At 66.7% G+C, this 18,526-nt stretch overlaps 3 protein-coding genes across 4 annotated transcripts; 1 reads left to right on the top strand and 2 right to left on the bottom strand.

Moving 5' to 3' along the window:
• The first annotated feature begins 1,607 nt into the window (after positions 1-1,607).
• Positions 1,608-4,883, top strand: GTPBP3 (GTP binding protein 3, mitochondrial). The gene is given in 10 exon segments (XM_049808739.1): positions 1,608-1,694; positions 2,328-2,563; positions 2,901-2,987; positions 3,107-3,309; positions 3,429-3,501; positions 3,598-3,701; positions 3,703-3,742; positions 3,886-4,051; positions 4,163-4,441; positions 4,544-4,883. Coding segments are annotated over 10 exon segments (1,458 nt in total). The 5' UTR covers positions 1,608-1,656; the 3' UTR covers positions 4,776-4,883.
• Positions 4,884-6,069: 1,186 nt separating this feature from the next.
• On the bottom strand, positions 6,070-9,004 carry PLVAP (plasmalemma vesicle associated protein). Its single transcript, XM_049808740.1, has 6 exons — positions 8,417-9,004; positions 7,923-8,013; positions 7,108-7,697; positions 6,664-6,787; positions 6,481-6,559; positions 6,070-6,366 (listed from the first exon to the last, which is right to left on the bottom strand). The coding sequence occupies exons 1-6, from the start codon at positions 8,792-8,794 to the stop codon at positions 6,360-6,362; spliced, it is 1,269 nt and encodes a 422-aa protein (XP_049664697.1). The 5' UTR covers positions 8,795-9,004; the 3' UTR covers positions 6,070-6,359.
• Positions 9,005-11,714: 2,710 nt separating this feature from the next.
• Positions 11,715-14,175, bottom strand: LOC126042096 (differentially expressed in FDCP 6 homolog). 2 transcript variants are annotated; one of them, XM_049808743.1, is made up of 5 exons: positions 13,743-14,175; positions 12,596-12,692; positions 12,294-12,426; positions 12,021-12,089; positions 11,715-11,789 (listed from the first exon to the last, which is right to left on the bottom strand). In XM_049808743.1, exons 1-5 carry the CDS (start codon positions 14,133-14,135, stop codon positions 11,780-11,782), a joined length of 702 nt encoding a protein of 233 aa, XP_049664700.1. In that variant the 5' UTR covers positions 14,136-14,175; the 3' UTR covers positions 11,715-11,779. The 2 variants fall into 2 exon arrangements, with proteins under 2 accessions (XP_049664700.1, XP_049664698.1); XM_049808741.1 differs by having other exon boundaries at positions 11,733-11,789; positions 12,006-12,089.
• Between the last annotated feature and the right edge of the window lie 4,351 nt (positions 14,176-18,526).

Genomic DNA, 18,526 nt, shown 5'->3' with positions numbered 1-18,526 from the left:
AAAGCTGGGGGGGGGGGTGACGGGGGGGGGGCACAAGGAAAAGCTTCTGCACCCTAGGGTGGGGAGGGGGTCCGGGCTGGCCTGGTCACCCGGGGGCTGACCCCGGGGCTTTGCAGGAGAGTGCAGGGCTGTGTGTGTGGGGGGGTGCGTGCACCCCAGCACCCCAAAACCCCCCGGGGAGACACCCCCCCAGCCCCAGAGCTGGGGCCATTCCCTGCTGCAGCCCCTCCTCTGGGTTCCCATCCCTTATCCCTGACCCACAGAGCATGGGGGAGGGGGGCAGCGGGCTTGGGGGTGTCCGCAGGGATTTAGCAGAAGAGGCAGCATGAGGGGTGTCCAGCATCCCAGGGATTCCAGCATCCCTGCCTGCATCCCTGCCTGCATCCCTGCCTGCATCCCTGCCAGCATCCCGGCCATGCTGCTGCTCGCTCCTCCCTGCTCGGGCGCCTTTGTCTGCATGGCCACCCCCCGTGTCCCCCCCTGCCACCACCGCAGCGACCCGCAGCCCTCCCCAGGTCCTCAGCCGACCCCAACCCACTGCATACTGAGCCGAGATTTTGGGGGCCGTGGGGGGAGACCCCCCCAGAACAAGTGGGACCCCATTCTCCTGCCTGCTCGTACCCCAACCCCTGTGCATCGGCTGGCTTGTATGTCGTCCCCCCCCCAAAGCCTTGGGCCCTGAGCAGGAGGGGACGGGATGGGGACAGGGATGGGGACCCCCAGCCCTGGGCAGGGATGGGGGGGCAGGATGGGGGGGGGGGATTTGGGGGGGGCAGGATGGGGAGCGGGTACCGCGCCCTGATGCTGCTCGGGGAAAATTTCTATGGTTCACGGAGCAGCGAGGCCGCGGGCGGCTGCGGGCCCCTCCCGGTGCACACGGCGGGGGGGGGGGGGGGCAGCTTGTGGGACCCCCCCAGGCCGCAGGTCAGGGGTCAGCCCTGACCCCCGCTGGGGGGGTGAGACCCCCGGGATGTGGTGGGGGTTCCCCGGGGGGAAGAGCAGCTCTGGTTTGGGTGGGTGCCGAGCCGGGGCTGTCACCTTGGGGTGTGGGGGTGCCCAGCGCAGGGACCCCCCCCCCAGGGTGAGCGGGGGACCCCAAAAATCCCAAATGCTCCTGGACAGCCTGTGTCGGGGGGGGGGGGGAGGGAACCCCCACCCCCGCGGGACGGGGACACCAGTGGGTGCAGAGGGGATGATAAGACAGGGACGGGGCAGGGGTGGGGGCTCTGCCATGGGGGGACACGGGTGCTGCCCCCCCCCCCCCGCGCCCCGGACACGGGGACCCCCCCCCAGCTCAGGGTCCTGCGGTGCTGGGGGTTATTTTTAGGGTGCAGCCGGGGGTCGCGGGTGTCCGACCCCGTACCCGCAGGGTTGCACCGCAATACCTGGGGGAACCCCGCGGGGGGGGATAGGGAAGGAGCCGGGGGGGAGGGACGACGACACAGACACGGACACGGGGACATGGACCCCCACGATCGGGCCGGGCGGAAGCGCTCGGCTCCTACGGAGCTTCAAGCGCCGCGACGTCCCTCTTGGGAGACTGACCAATGAGAAACGGGATCTCCCCCGTGAAGCCCGCCCCTCGTCGGAGCGCTGGCCAATCGACGCGCGAGGATGGGCGGGGCGAGGCGCCCACGCTGAGGCCGCCGGGGGCTCATGGCGCTGCGGAGGGCGCTGAGCGCGGGGGGACGCAGGTGGGAGCACCCAGGGGTGGGGGGGACCCCGGGGTGGGGGGGCACCCCGGACTCTGGGGAGGGGGTGAGCCTGGGGGGGGGGGTACCTTGGGGTAGCCGTGGGGCACGGGGAGCGGGAGCGCTTGGGGAGGGGGTGCACCCTTATTTTGGGGGAGGTGGGGGGTGCAGAGGGAAAAGGGGGGGTGCACCCTGATGCCTTTGGGGGTGTGCGGGGTGGGGATGCACCCCCAGAGGAGAGGGGGTGTGCAGGAGTAGGGGGGGGTGTGGGGGGGCTGCACTTTCAGGAGTGGGGGGGAGATGCGGGGGGGGGGGGGGCTGCGGGGGGGGAGAGGGGTGCACCCCTGCACCCTGCCTGCCCGCCCTGGGCCTGGTGGGGTGCACGGGGAGGGGTGCAAGCTGGGGTGGGGGAGTGTAGAAAGAAGGGCTGCACCCCTGGCCCTTGAGGTGTGTGTGGGGGGGGCGTAGGCGGGAGGGGTCTGCACCCCAGAGCCCCCTTGGGTCTGTGGGGTGCAGAGGGAGGGGTCCCGGGGGGTAAATGGGGGGTTGCAAATCCCCGCACCCTCTCTGGCCCGTCTGGGGGGTGCGGAGAGGGGACCCCTGCACCCCTTCTCCGGGCTGCCTGCCCCCTCGCAGGTGGGCGCAGCGCCTGTGCACCGCGGCGTGGGGGGACACCATCTTCGCCGTCTCCTCGGGACACGGGCGCTGTGGGGTGGCCGTTATCCGTACCAGCGGACCGGGCAGCCGCGGGGCCCTGCAGAGCCTCACCGGGCGCCCCGAGCTGCCCCCACCCCGCGTCCTGGCCCTGCGACGCATCCGAGACCCCGCCACCGCCGAGCCCCTGGACCGCGGCCTCGTCGTCTGGTTCGCAGGTAGGGGTGACGTCGTGGCTCCGTGCCCGGTGGGGGTCTTGGTGCCCGGCACGGTCCCTCTCGGATTCCCCGGCACCGTGAAGCCGGCTGAGTGCGGATGGTCCTGGGTCGATGCTGGCCCCTGTGCACCGATCGTATATAGCTGCAGTACAGCTGCTAGCAGGGGGTCTCTCCCGAACCCCCCCCCCCCCCCCAAAAAAAAAACCCCTGGGGGGTCAGAGGCATGCACGCTGCCACGGGAGGGGAAGGGATGGGGTACACCGGATCCGGCCGGGGGGGCAGCTCGCGGCGGTGGGATCAGCCGGTGCCCATCCAAGCCGTGCCCCCGGCTCTGCAGGTCCCCAGAGTTTCACCGGGGAGGACTGCGCCGAGCTGCACGTGCACGGCGGGCCGGCGGTGGTGAGCGGGGTGCTGCGGGCGTTGGGTGAGGCTCCCCCCGTCCCTCCCCCCCCCTCCTCCACCCCCCCTTGGCTCCTGCTCCCTGGGGGTGCTACCGGAGGGTACCTCCAGCTCAGGGAAAGGGGCTCACCCCACGCCTGGCAGGGCGCTTGCCCGGGTTGCGTCCCGCCGAGCCCGGGGAGTTCACGCGCCGAGCCTTCCGCCGCGGGAAGCTGGACCTGACGGCGGTCGAGGGGCTGGGGGACCTGATCCGGGCAGAGACGGAGGCCCAGCGGCGGCAGGCGCTGCGGCAGATGGAGGGCGAGCTGGGACGGCTCTACCAGCGCTGGAGCGAGACCCTCACCCAGGTAAGGGTGTCAGGGTGTGGGCTCGGATCCGGTCGCCTTGGTTCCTCCGCTGGTGCCTGGTGACTTGGGGACACGGGGCTGGGCTGTCCCCAGTGACCCCCGCCCCCCGCACCGCCCAGGCTCTTGCCCACCTCGAAGCCTACATCGACTTCGGCGAAGATGACAACGTGGAGGAAGAGGTCTTGTCCCAAGGTGAGGGCTGGCAGGGTTGGGGGTGGGACTCGGACACCCTCTCCCTCCTGTCCGTCCCCCCCCCCCCACCACGTCCCCCTGGCTCTCTCCCCGCAGTGGATGCCACCGTGCGGGAGCTGGAGCAGGAGGTCGGTGCCCACCTGCAGGACGGGCGCCGCGGGGAGCTGCTCCGCGGTGGGGTTCACGCCGTCATCGCCGGCCCCCCCCAACGTGGGCAAGAGCAGCCTGCTCAACCTGCTGTGTGAGTGGGGCGCAGGGGGGCTGCGCACAGCCTGGACGAGGTTCCCCCTCCCCGGGGACGGCAGCCACCGTCCCCGATGCCAAAAGGGCAGGGGGTCCCTGGCATCGTCCCCTGAGCCCTGTGTCGTGTTGTTTCCCCCCCAGGCCAGCGTCCGGCAGCCATCGTGTCGCCGGTGGCGGGGACGACGCGGGACGTGGTGGAGGTGGCGCTGAACGTCGGCGGTTACCCCTTGGTGCTGAGCGACACGGCCGGGCTCCGCGATGCCACCGACCCCGTCGAGCAGGAGGGGGTCAGCCGCGCACGAGACCGGTGAGGCTGGGGGAGGCTGGGCTGGGGGTACCCCCCTCCGCAGGGGCTGGGATGACTGGGAGGCGGCAGGATGCGGCCCCTTGCCCTACCCTGCCGCCCCCCACTCCTCAGGCTGCAGCAAGCAGACCTGGTGCTGGCTGTGCTGGATGCCGCGGCGGTGCCCGCCGAGCCGGCCGGGCTGGGGGCTGCCCTGGGGTCCCTGCTGCCCCCCACTGCCCCCCCCTGCATCCTGGTGCTCAACAAGGCCGACCTGCTGCAGGGGGGCGGGGAGACCCTACGCGACGCCTGCACCCAGGGAGACCCCCTGCCCCCCGCCACCCTCCTCTCCTGCAAGACGGGCGAGGGGCTCGACCACCTCCTGGAGCTGCTGGCACGGCAGCTGGCACGGCTGTGAGTGTGTGGGGGCACGGAGAAGGCGCGGGGACGTCGGCCACCCCGTCCCAGCTCGGAGGGGTGCTCCAGGCTGGTTTCTCCCTCCTCCCCGGCCCCCAGGTGCGGAGACCCCCTGGCAGGCTCGCCCAGCCTGACGCAGAGCCGGCACAGCCTCCACTTGGGCGACTGCGTGACGGCGCTGGCGCGTTACAGCCGGGAACGCCGGCAGGACCTGGGGCTGGCGGCCGAGCAGCTGCGGTTGGCGCGGCGGCATCTGGGCCGGATCACCGGCCACGTGGGCGCCGAGGATGTCCTCGACATCATCTTCAGGGACTTCTGCGTTGGCAAGTGAGGGGTGCAGCGAGGGGGGGGTGTCCCCCTGCTGCGGTGCCACCGGCGTTGAGAGGACTGCAAGCGAGGGGAGCTTTTGGCTCCGTCCTGGTATTAAACCGTGGTGCCTTCGGCGGCTTTGGCGTCCTTCCCCCTCCCTGGTCCCCGGCGCTGCGGGGCTTGGCGTCCCCGTGCCGGGTCGCGGTGTTTTCCTGGCCGGGGGGAGCATGTCCCGAGCCCCAGGCATGGAAAAAAACACTGGGAGAGGCCCCGTTTCCTGGCCAGGAGGACAAACAAGGAACTGGAGTGTCTGGAAGGGAAAAGCCACCCTGGACTTCCCCCCTGGGGCATCCCCTCCCGTGCCGTGGTGTGGGGGATGTGGGGCTCAGCATCCTGGTGGGTCCGTCCTGGCACCCCGAGTGCACCCCCAGCCCCGGTGGGGGTCTTGGGCACAGCCCCAGTCTGGGGAGCCATGGGATTCCCCCCAGGTCTTGCACCCACTTGGCAGCTTTGGGCACTGCAACCCCAGAGGTGGGGGCTCCCCAGGGACCACCCCCACTCCCCCAACCCTCCAGTTGGGTCTCCCAGGCTCCGGAAGCGCCTGGTGCTCCAAGATTATTTATAGCGGAGCTCCAGGAAATCCTCTGGCAGCGAGTGGGTCTCCCCGGTCCCACAGCCAGGCTGCGTGGGGGCAGCTGGGACAGTGGGGGAGTCCCTCTGTCGCCCCCCATCCCACCCCTACACCGTGCTCTTCCAGGGGCTGGGCAGAGACCGGGTGGCATTCCCATCCTCGGGCAGCGGAGGGTGGCAGGAACGCGGGGCTGCCTATATCCCGGGAGGGATGCAGCCTGGGGGACCCAAATAGGACTAGGGGGGGACCCGTGTGGGATCTGGGGGTGCTGGATGGGGACGGGGATGTCCCGGGAGCGCTATGTGCCGCCGATGGGGTGCTGGCAGGGGATGGCGTGCGGGCAGCCCGACAGGCAGGAAAAGCTCTTTCAACAGGAAGGAGTGGGAAGCACGGCTGTAAATCAGCAAGCGGCAGCTGGCGATTAATCACGGCGCTCGGCGCGTCCTGTGCCCGCTGCTGCACCCAGGCCCCATGTCCCGGCGTGCGGAGGGGCCTCGGTGGCAGGATGCGGCCACCAGGGTTCGGCGGCCAAGGGCTTCCCGCTCGCTCGGCCTCGCACGCTTTCCGTCCCAGAGGGGCACGTGAAGCCGGGGTGGGATGTTCCCGCTCCCCATCCTGGCCATGGCCTCTGCATCCCCCCCCCCCATAGGCATTTAGACACACATGTGGTGAGCTGTGTCTGTGCTCAGGGCCGGCTCTATTTACAGCTGCCGACCGCCCCGTCTCCAAGCATACGGGTACATGCGCAAGGGAGGCAGGCGTGTGGGAGAGGGCGAACGTGGGGGCTCGGGGAAGGGGCCGGGAGGTTGGCCCTGGCTCCTGCCATGCTGGTGGCCCCCCCCCAGGGGCGGGGGGAGGATGGCAGCGGGGCCGGCCACTCGCTCCCGGTTGGGTTTTGCCATCCATGCCGTGGGAAGCACCTCCTGGGCTTGTCCTCGAGCCTCTCGCCGCCGTTTTCCGTACGCCGCTCGGCCGTTAGCCGCTGCGGAGAGGGCAGGATCAGGCCCCCAGCACCACTTGCCTCCAGTACCCCCAGCCGCCTTTGCCTCCCCCCCCCCAACCAAAGCCCGTGGGCTCCCGTGCTGGCCCCCCTCACCTGGTGTTCTTCAGGGTGGACGTGTACTGCTCCACGATCTTCTGCACCGTCCGCTGGATCTCCTCCACGTTGATTTTGCCTGGTGGGACGGAGGAGCGGGTCCTGAGCTGGGCTGGGCACCGGTGGGGGGACGACGGGACAGTGGCCCCCAGCGAGTCCCCCACTCCCCTCCCCAGGACTCACCCATATTCCCGAAGATGCCGTGGTTCCTCAGAGCATCCGCGTAGGAGCCGGTGCTGGCAAAGGGTCCCGGCCGCCCGCTGCTGCCCAGCACCCGTGAGCCCGTGATGTCGAAGAAGGTGTCCATCTGCGGAGGAGAGCGGACGGTGGTGGTCAGCGCCGGCACCGCTGGCCCGTGCGGCACCGCACCTCTGGGCAAAAAGGGGGCCTGGGGGTGCTGCAGCGGCTTGTCCGTGCCTGGGGTGTACTCGCAGCCGTGCAGAAGCGTTTTTGCAAAAGAAAGTTATGTGCGTGCAAAAGCGCACGCGCAAGAGAAAACGCCCGCGCCAAGGTGCGTTTGCAGAAGGGCATGTGCAAAAGAAAAAGGTACGTGCCCAGCCTCGTGTGCTCCCGGCACGGCCACGGAGGGTGCCCGGGGCTGTCCCCGTGCCCCAGCAGCTCCCTCACCTTGGAGCCCATGCAGATGTTGAGCTGCTCCTTGAAGTACCCAGCCTGCGCGGCGGCTTTGCTCTTCTCCTCCAACTCCTTGCTGAGCTGCTCCTTCTCCACCAGCAGCTTCTTCTTTTCCTCCTGGTTGCCCTTGACCTGTTTCTCAGCGTCCTGCAGCCGCTTGTCCAAGTCCTGCTTCTCCCTGGAGCAGTTCATGTGACACTGGAGCATGTTCATGTCACAGACGGTTTTCCCCATGTATTTGGTCTCCCGTTCCTGCTGCCAGAGGAAAAGCCCCTCCGTCTGCTGCGTCAACCAGGTGACCTGGTCGTTGACGTCGTTGCAGCTGTATGGGACGGCCAAGCCCTTGATGCGCTGGAAGAAGTAGTTCATGTCGGACCTCAAGGATCTGCACTCGTGCTTCAGCAGTTCCAGGTTGGATTTGGCAGGCTCGCAGGCGATCCTGGTATTGAGCAGGTCCCGCTGGCAGCTCTCCTGCTCCTGGGTGGCTTTGGTCAGCGTGGCACCTGCTTTGCGGCAGTTTTCCTCCAGCTCTTTCTTGGCCAGGGCTGTCTGGTCCAGCTGGTTCCGCAGCAGCGCCTTGTCGGCTGGAGGGAGGGGGGGGGGGCACAGGTTTGGGGTGCGTGGTTTCCCCCCACCACCACTAACTCCCACCCTAGGTCTTGGGGTGACACCCCCTGCCTGGCTCGGGGAGGGGGCAGACCCCCTGCACAGCCTGCGGTGGGTCCCCAAGGGGTGCTGGGGGTCCCCAGGGGGCTGGGAGGGGGATGCCCAGGGTGGGGGGCAGCCTGGGGGGGGGGGGTGTCCCTTACCACTGCAGCTGGCATTGATGACGCTGATGGTCATGTGGCACTCGTCCAGCTTTATCTTCTGGTAGAAGATGATCTTCATCATCTCCTGCAGCTGAGGTAAGGGGAAGAAGAGGAGGGGGGGGGGGGTCAGAGCATCCCGCAAGGACCCCCCCCCCACACAGCTGGCATCGCCTCGCTCCCCCCAGGCGGTGGTGAGAGCGCTGGGGGCTGGCGAGGGCAGAGGGTTGAGGAGGATGAGGAGGGGGGCTGTGAGAATGGAACCCCCTCAGCCAGTGGCTGCCTCTGGAATGCCAGGGCTGAGACCCCCCCCCGGGGCTGGGGGGGGGCATGTCAGCATGGCCAGCAGGCTCTGCCCACCCCCTCCCCATCCATCCCTGCTGAAGCTTGCGGGGCTGAAGCAAGGTCCCAGCTCCCCCCAGCACCCATGGGTGGGTTGCTGCCCCCAGGACCCAGGGGGCTTTTCCTTCCTTCCCCGGGGAAGGGGGGGGGCTCACCTTGGGGATGGGGTTGGAACCCTGGGTGCTATTGCACTTATCCAGGTCCCGTTGCACCTTCTGGGCGAGGACCTGCAGCCCTTGCTTCTCCTTGAGGGTGGCGTTGAGGGTGCGCGTCAGGTTCATGTTCCTCCCGCTGAGGGTGATGATCTTGTTGTAGCGATCCTGCAGCTGCTCCTCCAGCAGCCGAAGGTGCGTGTCGGTGCCCGCCTGCGCGTTGCCGTACACCATGAACAGCACCAGCCCCAGGATGATGAGGAATTGGATGAGGGAGGTGAAGAGGAAGATATACTTCACGTAAAAACCACAGTCCCGCTTGGGCATCGCTTCCTTGGCTTCCAGACCAAACTTGGCCATGGCGTAGCGGCTCTTCTCCATCCCACCGATGCTCTGCACACCCCACCCCGCAACAGCCCCTTTCAACGGGGCCGCGCCGGGGTGGAGCTCGCTCCCGCCGCCGTGTTTATATTGCTGTATTTAATATTTCCTTCTGCTGGGCTCCTTCCTGCCTCTCCGGATGCCTCAGACCTCCCGGGTTATCACGATGCAGCTTCTGTTTGCGGGAGGGCTATTGTTCCCGATTGCTAACAGAGGGGGGTGAAGCGTGGGACCCTGCTCCCCCTCCCTGTGCCAGGGCTCAGCGCTCCCCCGGGACCGGCTCTCACCCCAAAATAGCCCCCGGCACGGCAGGCACTGGGGATGCCCAGGGAATGAGTCCCCGGGGGCAGGCAGGGTGGGCTGCGGCTGCCCGCGCTCACTGCTGGGGTGATGGAGGAGGATCCCGCCGCCTGCACCGGGCACCCCGGGGTTGGTCCTGGCGCCATGTCCTTGTGGTGGGATGGTGGCACGCGAGTCACCAGTGGACCCCGCGGCTCGCCGGGTTGGTGGCACACGGACTGATGCTCCACATCTGCTCGACAGCAGCTTGCGGGCAGCTCGCAGGCAGGGGAAGGATGCGGCCAGGCCCTGGCTTGCGAGTAGGGTTGGCAGTGGGCTGGGGTGGGTGATGTGGGGCCGTGGGATGAAGCCACTGGTGGGAACCTGTGGCTGCACCTCCTGTGGGTGCTGTCACCCCACAGAGCCACCATCCTGCCACGGGGCCCGGGGAGCTGCTCCTGGTCTCTGTCCCCTGCCGGGAACATCTCTGCTGGGCAGAGAGCAGCCCGTGGAAGGGAGCAAGGGGCAAATCCAGACCTTTCTGTGCCCACCTGCGGCACTGCCACATCCCCAGGCTGCTAAGGAAGCCCCGGCCGAGCACATGGAGCGTGGGTGGCCCTGGCCCCGTTCGAGGACGGCCACCCGTGCCACCATCGCTGCCGTGGCGGCTCAGCCCAGCCGGGCACGGATGGAAAGAGCCGCGGGTTTGCAGCCATCTCCCCCTTCCCGCTCCAGGTCTGGGGTCCCCTGGGCCCCACACTGGGCTGAAGGGGGAGCCTGGGGGTGAGGGCTGGCTTGGGGACAGGCTGGGGACAGGGAGGGGGCTCCTCAGTGCAGGGAAAAGGGGTCGCAGGGGGAGCGGGCAGCACCGTGGCAAGGACCGGAGGGAGGGGGAATGGTGCCCATCCGATCCTCAGTACTGGTGACCACAGACGGGGCGTCTGGGCTCAGCCGGACCATGTTCGGATCCCGGCCATGGCCATCGCCATCCCGTCCCCATCCCATGGGAGCCCTTGCCTGTGGTGGAGGGGCTGACTGTGCCCGGGACACCCCCCAGCTCTGCAGGATGCCCAGCCAGGGATGGGGGGGGGTGGGCTGGCAGGGGGGGGACCGAGGTGTGGGGCCACGCCAGGCGCTGACCCCGAGCCGCTTGCTGTTTCCTGCCTTCTGGCTGTGCCGTGGTCCTTGGGGACCGGGAAGTGTCTGCGATGGTCGGGATGGTGTCGGTCCTGAATCCATTCTCAGCTACTGACGTTTCCTTCCTGAGCTGCAAATAACGGTGAGTCACCCCCCGGCCCCCCCCGGCCCCGCAGCCGGGACACTGCCGGGGCTCTGCCAGACCCCTGACCCCAGGACCCCGACATGCCAGTGGCTTCGCTGGTCAGATGCTCCCTCTGGCATCTCGCCCCATGGGCTCTCCGCAGCCTCCTGGGGTCACCGGGCATCCCAACGGGGTATCCAGCCCCCCCGCCAGGCTGCAGACCCTGTCTCTGTCCCATTTTCCCATTAGCCTCCTGGCTATAATTGAGCTTTCCCATGCTGAGGGCTGGTGCTGCGTTGAGGTCGGGCCATGGGAATGGCTCTACCCGGTTCCCCTCCCTGTCCCAAGTTTCTGGGGGGCTGGGGTCTCCACTTTGGGACCACTGGGTTTGGGGTGCAGGAATGGGGCTTGTCCTCCTTCCATAGGCTCTGCAGCCTGGGGACCCCCCGACACAAGCGGGGGGTCATCTCGCAGAGGCACTTTCACCTGGAAAACCGCCTGCCAGCACCTTCCCTGGCCCCCAAGCCAGGATGGGGGGGGGGGGGGGGCAGCGAGGGGCACGGGGGGCAATGATGTCCCATGGAAAACGCAAGCAGGAGGAGGCCGGATGCCTGCGCGCAGCCTGCCTGCCCTCTGCACAGGATACCGCGACGGCAGGAAAATCTGCAACTTTCCTGGAAACTTTCTTCAAAGCGGATCAAAGATGCCGGGAAGCGACTGCAAAACAGCAGCAGCTGATGATCCCCATTCCCCTCGGCCCCGTATCCCTGGCCGGGCTCCCCCCACCCACCCCAGGGTGCCTGTGGGGTCCCTGGCAGAGCCGGGTCCTGTCCTGGCAGCCGCTGGCACCGCGGTGGCAGAGCCCGGTTAAAAAGTCCTGGGTGGTGTGGGGTGACTGAGCAGGGTTCTGGGGATGGCCGAGCTGGTGGCACAGGGAGACGTCCCGGTGAGCCGAGCAGCCTTTATTGCCCAAACACCTGCCCAGTGTTCCCAGTTTCTGGAGCGTGCTGGGAGCCTGGCATTGAATCCTGGAGCTGATTAAGGAGCAGCTCCAAGCAGTCGGTGGGGGAAACCATCCCTTGGTTAAGCTAAAAGTCTGCCCAAAAGCCGGACAACCGCCCCCTCCGGTCCTGCCGTCCTGCTCCGGCGGTGGCATCGGGACACACGGCAGCATCGCGATAGGCGACAGGATCGGGACACGCGGTGGTATCGGGATACAGAGTGCCATCGGGACACAGCGGGGCACGAAGGCACATGGTGACCACCAGCATCGTTCATCTGGACACGCTGGCTCCAGTCAGGGCTGAGCCGCTGCTGGCTCCCAGTGCTAAGGGGCGCTGTGGGACTGGGAATGATGGGCTGGGAGTTGGGGTTGGGGGGGGGGGGGGGGGGGGGTGCCCGGCCCCCAGCCCCCAGTAGGGAGGGGGTCGGGGGGTTGTGGGGCTTCAGCCTTTCCTGCAAAAGAGGAGAGAGCAGGGAGTGAGTCCCCACACAGCCCCCGGGTCCTGCTCCCCTGGGGACACCGGTGACGATGGCACCTGCTGGGAAAAGTGGCCAGGAGCACCCAGGCCAGCCGCACCGGCGAAGCCCCCTCCCCAAACCAATGCTTGGGTCGTGTGTGTCCCCCCCCTTCCCAAGCCCTGCAGGTAGGCCAGCACCCACAGAAAGTACCGGGACGGGGGGCACCTGCGCCCGGTCGCTCGGTCCCTCGCTCGCCGTCGCCGCAGCGCGTCGACCTCGGCCGCGTAGTCCCGTCTGGGGGGGGAGCGGAGTGGTGTGAGGGGGTGTCCCCGTCCCCAACTGGGGATGGGGGGACGGAAGGTTCCCCCATGGGCAGAGAGGGACAGGGCAGGGTGGTGGAGGGGGCTGGGTGTGGGGCTGGGTTGGTTTGGGAGGGTGGGTGCTCTGGGGTGCTCAGCCCATGGAGGGGGGGGGGGGGGCAACACACAAGGACCTTACAGGGTGGCTTCGAGCTCTCTCTGCCGGGCCTCGCATTGCTCCCCGCGCGCCCGCAGCGCTCGCTGCTGCTCCACCGCAGCCTCCAGCCGCTGCCGCAGCCCCAGCGCCTTCTCCTTGCCCTGCGCCAGCTCCTCTGCGGGACGAAGGGGACAGCGGGGGGTCACCCGCGCACCCCAAACCCCAGCCAATTCTGCCGGGTGTTGCCCAAAGGGCTGGGGGACCCCCCGGGTGAGCTGCTTGAGCGGGGTGACGGTGGGGGGGACCTGCGCCCCACGCCGCTGCTCCCGGGGGATGGAGCTCACCTTGCAGAGCCGCTTTGCCGCGGGCCAGTTCAGCCCGCTCACGCCGCAGGGCCAGCACCTCGTTCCCCAGCGCCGTCACGTTGGCCTCCAGCCTGGCCTGGGGAGAGGGGACACGGCGGCGTGGGGACAGGGGTGGGCAGCGTTCTCCCCGTCTCTTCGTCTGCTGCTGGAGGTCTGACCCTCCTCACCACCGCCCCATGTCCCCGAGCTGTCCCCCATGCTCCTGGTGGCCTTAGGTTCTCCCCGTTATGTTTCTCGAAGGGGTAGGGACATGGATTTGGGGAAAATCCCTCTTCCCTGGAGGGATGGCTCAGCCTGAGCTCGGTGAGGATGCTGGCGCACCAGGGATGTCACAGGAGCCCCAGGTCACCCAAGCATCCCCAGTGCCTGAGAGGGGATGGGGTTCCCCCCCCCCCAGTCAGGTCCCCAAGAGGCTGCACAGCCCAACCCCAATCCCGGCGCCAGCCCTGGGAAGTGGGAGCACTTTTCCAGCCTCTCCGGGCCATTGTTCGGCCGGATGAGCCCCGGAGGGGCGGTGGGACCCGGCTCTTCCTCCAGGCTGTGGCCGCGGTGCTGGGGCCAGGCCTTTTCCCAGCCAGGGCCGCAGCTAAAAATACCTGGGAGGAGAGAAATGGCAGCTCCGCACCGTCTCCGGCCTCCGCTGCTGCTTTGGGACGGGGTAATTATATGTGCGTGGAGCAGCTTGGTCACAGCTAAGAATAGCTGCCTCTGGCTGGGCACGGGCACCTGGGCAGGGGGACGGCAGGACCCGGGCTGTGCCGAGGGACCAGGAGCAGCCGGGGCTCCCCTTTTGGGGTGTCCCTTGCAGGAAGGTGGCCACGCACCCCTGGGGTGCTGCCGGTCCACCCATCCCAGGGCTGCTTCTCCCCCTTCCCGGCTCAGCTTTGCAGCCAGTCTTTGCTCTCCGGGGATTGCGCATCTGCAGCATCCTTCCCGTCGGTGCCGGGGCTTTTCACGAGCCTGGTCGAAATCCCCCAAGGGATGAAGCATCACCCTGGTCTTGGCTACTGAGCTCTCCCAGAAATCCCCCTCTCTGCCCCAACGTCGCTTCCCACCCCCCCACCCCGCCGTGCCTGCAGCCGGCTGGCCGAGGACCCCCTTGTCCCCCATCCCTGCCAGCACCTACCGCCCGCTCCCGGCAGGACGCCAGGCTAACATTGAGTTTCTTGCCGTCACCGCGGGCCTGGGCGAGCTCCCGCCGCAGAGCATCCTCCGCCCGTGCGGCCGCCGCCGCCGCCTGCTGCAGCCGGGTTCGGTCCCGCTCCAGCTCGGCCACGCGGTTCCCCAGTTCCCGGCTCTCGTTGGCCGCCCGTTCCCGGCAGCCCCGTAGCTTCCCCACCGCCTCTGAGCGCCACACCATCACCGCCACCGAGACCGTCACCGCCGCCACCAGCACCAGCAGCATCACGCACAGTCCCAGCACCTTCAGGGTGGCCTTGGGCACCGCAGGGTCCATGCCGGAGGGGGACACGGGACTGCTCGCCCGCTCCGGCGGCGGCTGCCCGGGATGTGCCAACATCCCCAGGGCAGGTCGCTCCCTGGGTTGCCGTAATTACCGCGTGTGGGTTTTTCTCACCAAACACGGCTTTGGGCTGTGGTTTCTTGCAGGTCACAGCCCAGAATAGACTTTGTTTGTGCTGGAGGTGGGAGGATGCTCTGCCCCGGCGCCCGGCCGTAGGTCACAGCTGCAGGGACAAGCAGGGATGCAGCTGGGGTCCGGTGGATGTTGGGAATGCTGAGGCTGCAGTCTACCTGAGGGGTATCTGCAGCACCCCCTTACCCCCATCGTGCAGCAGGGTTAGGTCTCTGGGTCCCCAAGAGGTGCTGGAGCAACAAGATGCTGGATTTCCACAAGTTTTTTTTAAATTTTATTAAAAAAAATCTTAACCGTGAAGTGCCTGTGGACCCCTCGACTCAGGGCAGCCCCGCCATGTCTCTGTGCCCTCCAGCACGTGCCCCAGTCCCCTTCTCTTGCCCTGGGCACAGTCCTTGGTGGCTGGAGGGAAATCATCTCCCCAGGATGTCCCCACGGTGAATAGGGTGAATTTGGTGAGCAGAGCATGCAAGGAGGTATAGGCGGTCCCGGGACAGGGCTGAGCGGGCACCGGGCTCCTGCAGCAGACACTGCACCCGCTGCCACCCCCAGACTCCGCCAGGCTGGATGGGGATGGTTCCTCCTCGCCCCGCGTCAGGGGACGAGGAATCATGGAGGTCCGTGTTCCTGCTGCTCATAGGAGGAGCATCCCAGGGAGGAGGAGAACCAGGAGGCTGAGGGACGCAGCCGGGAGCCTGTTCCCACCCGAGTGCTGGCTCCTCATGTCCTGGAGCTCCTTCTGCAGGTGCTCGTTCTGCAGCTGGAGCTCGTTCCTTGGGGGGGACACACACACACAGGGAGAGTCGGTGACAGAGCGTGGGGCTGGGGGTGGTGAGGGGGAGCGTGGGGCTCACCTGCTGCTTTCCAGGTCCTCCAACTGATTCTGCTGCTGGGCCATCTCTGCCTTGAGCTTCCCGTTCTCCTCTGCAGGAAGGTGACGGCAGACCGGGATCAGGGTGTCCCAGGGGCCAGGGATGAGGGTGACTTGAGGGGATGGGGATCAGGGTGTCTTGGGATGGGGATGAGGATGGGGATCAGGGTGACACAGGGGACGGGGATCCGGGTATCTCAGGGGACGGGGATGAGGGTGACCCAAGGGGTGGGGGTCAGGGTAGCCCAGGGGCCGTTGTCTGTGCCCACACCCCCCACCCCGGATCCCTCACCCTGCCCAGGACTCACCTTGCAGCTGGGTTACCCTGGCAAGCGCCTGCTCCAGCTCCGAGGCTCGCCCCTCCAGCTCACCCTGAGCATCAGCAGAGGGAAGGGGCTGGAGACTCCAGCTCGGGCGCTCCCTCGCACCAGCCAAAAGCGCCCAGTTCAAGGCGAGGGGCTGCAGGTTTCCCCGTAGGGTCCCAGCCCCCCACCTGCCGGCAGAACCCCAGCACCTACCAGCTTATTCCTGCAGACTTCCCGCTGCTGGAGGGCTTCGGTGAGGGACCGGTTGGTGACAGCCAGCGCCTCCTCCAGCCACTCCAGCCTCACCGAGCAATTCCCCGCCATCACGGGGACTGCGGCCGGCTGGCAGAACATGGTGGTGATGGCTACCACCAGCGCCACAACGACCACGCAGAAGACCACGGCCACGTGTATCTTCCAAGCTTGCTTGGCTCGGTGCGGGCTGCAGCCCTCCATCCTGCCTGTGCTGCCCTGTCCAGGCAAAAACACACTGGGCTGGGAGCGAGCTTGAGTTTCCCCCTAAAATCAAACAGTTTCATTTCTCAAAGAGTGGGACTTTCCAGGAAATCATGTGGTTTGTGACAGCAGCATCCGGGGGAGTTGTACGGCCGCTGGGCTGCCGAGGTCTCTCGTGGGGCTGGTGCTGTGCCCCTGCCTGCACCGGGGCTGGTACAAGCAGGGCTGGGGCAGATGCTGGGGGGGACCCCGCCACTGCAGGGGGGTGACCCCAGCCCTGTGTCCCAGCGAGTTGGGGGGGCAGAGCTGGGGGGCTGTGGGCATGCGTGCAGCCCCATGGAGCTGCCAGTAGGGACAGTGCCCATGGCGGGGGGCGGGGGACACGGCAGAGCATCCCCCAGGGCAAGGGGTAATGGGGGTGTCGGGGGTGTAAATGGGGTATGGGATACGCGGAACATGGGGTGCCTGGGGTATGGGGGATTAGGGATAGGGGGTACTCAGGGTATGGGTTACTGGGAGTGTGGAGAACTAGGGGTACAGGGTTGTGCTGGTTTTGGCTGGGGTAGAGTTAATTTTCTTCATAGTAGCTGGAATGGGGCTATGTTTTGGATCTGTGCCGAGAACTGTTGATAACACAGAGCTGTTTTCCTTATTGCGGAGCAGTGCTTGCACAGAGTCGAGGCCTTTTCTGCTTCTCACCCCACCGGCGAGCAGGCTGGGGGGGCACAAGGAGTTGGGAGGGGACCCAGCCGGGACAGCTGACCCCAACTGACCCAAGGGATAGTCCATCCTATACGATGTCATGCTCAGCATACAAAGCTGGGGGAAGAAGAAGAAAGGGGGGGATGTTGGGAGTGATGGCGTTTGTCTTCCCAAGTCACCGGTACGCGTGCTGGAGCCCTGCTGTCCTGGAGAAGGCTGAACACCCGCCTGCCCGTGGGAAGTGGGGAACGAATTCCTTGCTTTGCTTTACCTGTTAAACTGTCCTTACCTCAACCCATGAGTTTTCTTGCTTTTACTCTTCCGATGCTTTCCCCCATCCCACCGGGGGGAAGTGAGCGACCGGCTGCATGGGGCTGAGCTGCTGGCAGGGGTTCGACCACAACAGGGGTACTCAGGGTGGGGGGTACTGGGGGTATGGAGAATTAGGGGTATGGGGTACTCAGGGTATGGGGTACTGGGGGTATGGAGAATTAGGGGTATGGGGTACTCAGGGTATGGGGTACTGGGGGTATGGAGAATTAGGGGTATGGGGTACTTGGGGTATGGAGAAATGGGGGTATGGGGTCCCTGGGGTATAAAGTAACTGGAGTTTGGGGTGCCTGGGCTCAGGGCTACCTTGGGTACAGCAAAACTGGAGTTTGGGGTAACCAGGTTATGGGGTACCTGGGGTGTGGGGTACCTGGGGTACAGGGGTACTCAGGGTGTGGGGTCACTGGGGTAGGTGGTACCAGTCTGCAAACACTTCTGCAGCGCAGCCTCCCCCCCCCAGCCCAGTTCTGCCCAGCAGGGCTGCCCCGGCTCTGCCTGGGCAAAGGGGCACTTCTGGGGCCAGGATCCAGCCCTGGCTTCTGGCAAGCGCTTGGCCCTGTGACGTCCGTGCCAGTCCAGGCTTTCATGGGACATCCCCGTCCAGAACGCTCCTGGCTCCTGCTGTTCGGGAGGGTTTTATGTGGGGGAAGAGCTGGCGAGGGGAGGAGGAGGGTTAAAGGGGGAGGAAGGGCTGCGAGCCCTCCGCTCCCATCCTTAGGGAGCAGCATCGTGGTCCAGCCACTGGGCTGTTTTTTGGGAGGCCGGGAGTGGGGCTAAGCCAGCATTGGGGAGAAATTCGAAACGTTCTTTTTTTCCAGGAGTTGTGCTAAAATCCTGGGGTTTTTAATGCTTTTCCTGCTGGTGTTTCTCAGCAGGGAAATGTCCTCTGAGAAAAGGCAACGCCAGCCGGTTCATCGTGGCCCCAAAGGACCCCAAAGCACTTGGGGGGACCGGGACGACTGCCTTGCCGGGTCCTCTCCCTGCCACTCTGTGGGGCTGGGAGGAGACGGGGGACACGGGATGTGGGGATATAGGGTATGGGATGTGATATTTGGATATGGGATACGTGATATAGGATATGAGACGCGAGCTGTAGGATGTAAGGTATGGGATGCAGGGTATGGGATACAAGATGCAGGATATGGGATGCAGAATCTAGGATATGGGATGTGGAATGCACATATGGGGATATGGAAATACGAAATACGGGATACGGGATGCTGGATGTGGGATATGGACTATGGGATGCAGGATGTGGGACAGGGGAAGTGGGATGCAGAGTGTGGGATGCAGGACTGGAGTGACACTGCAGCTGGGGATGTCACCGCCCCTCGCACCAGAGATGATCACCCAAATAAATCCAAGTCCAGCCAAGGTGGTGCCTACCAGGAGCAGCCCAGGCCAGGTCGGAGCTGGGGGGCGGCGGGGGCTGGGGGAGTTCCTGCAGTCACCATGTTCCCGCAGCCAGCCGCTGGTGCCACTGCTCCTGCCACCGCAACTGTGCCAGGAAGCCGAGACCCCTGGCACAGAGCCCTGGCACGGGCAACCCAACCCCAGGGATGCTCCGGCTGCATCCTGGCACGCAGACACAGAGGCCACCGCCTCACCTTTCCTCCCCCCCAGCTCCAGAAATAGTTGTTCCACTTTTAGTA

Source organism: Accipiter gentilis, chromosome 8 (assembly GCF_929443795.1).
Source record: "Accipiter gentilis chromosome 8, bAccGen1.1, whole genome shotgun sequence".
Taxonomy (NCBI): Eukaryota; Metazoa; Chordata; class Aves; order Accipitriformes; family Accipitridae; genus Astur; species Astur gentilis.
The sequence above is the reverse complement of the archived record's forward strand: the minus strand, read 5'-3'. Positions and strand labels throughout refer to the sequence as shown.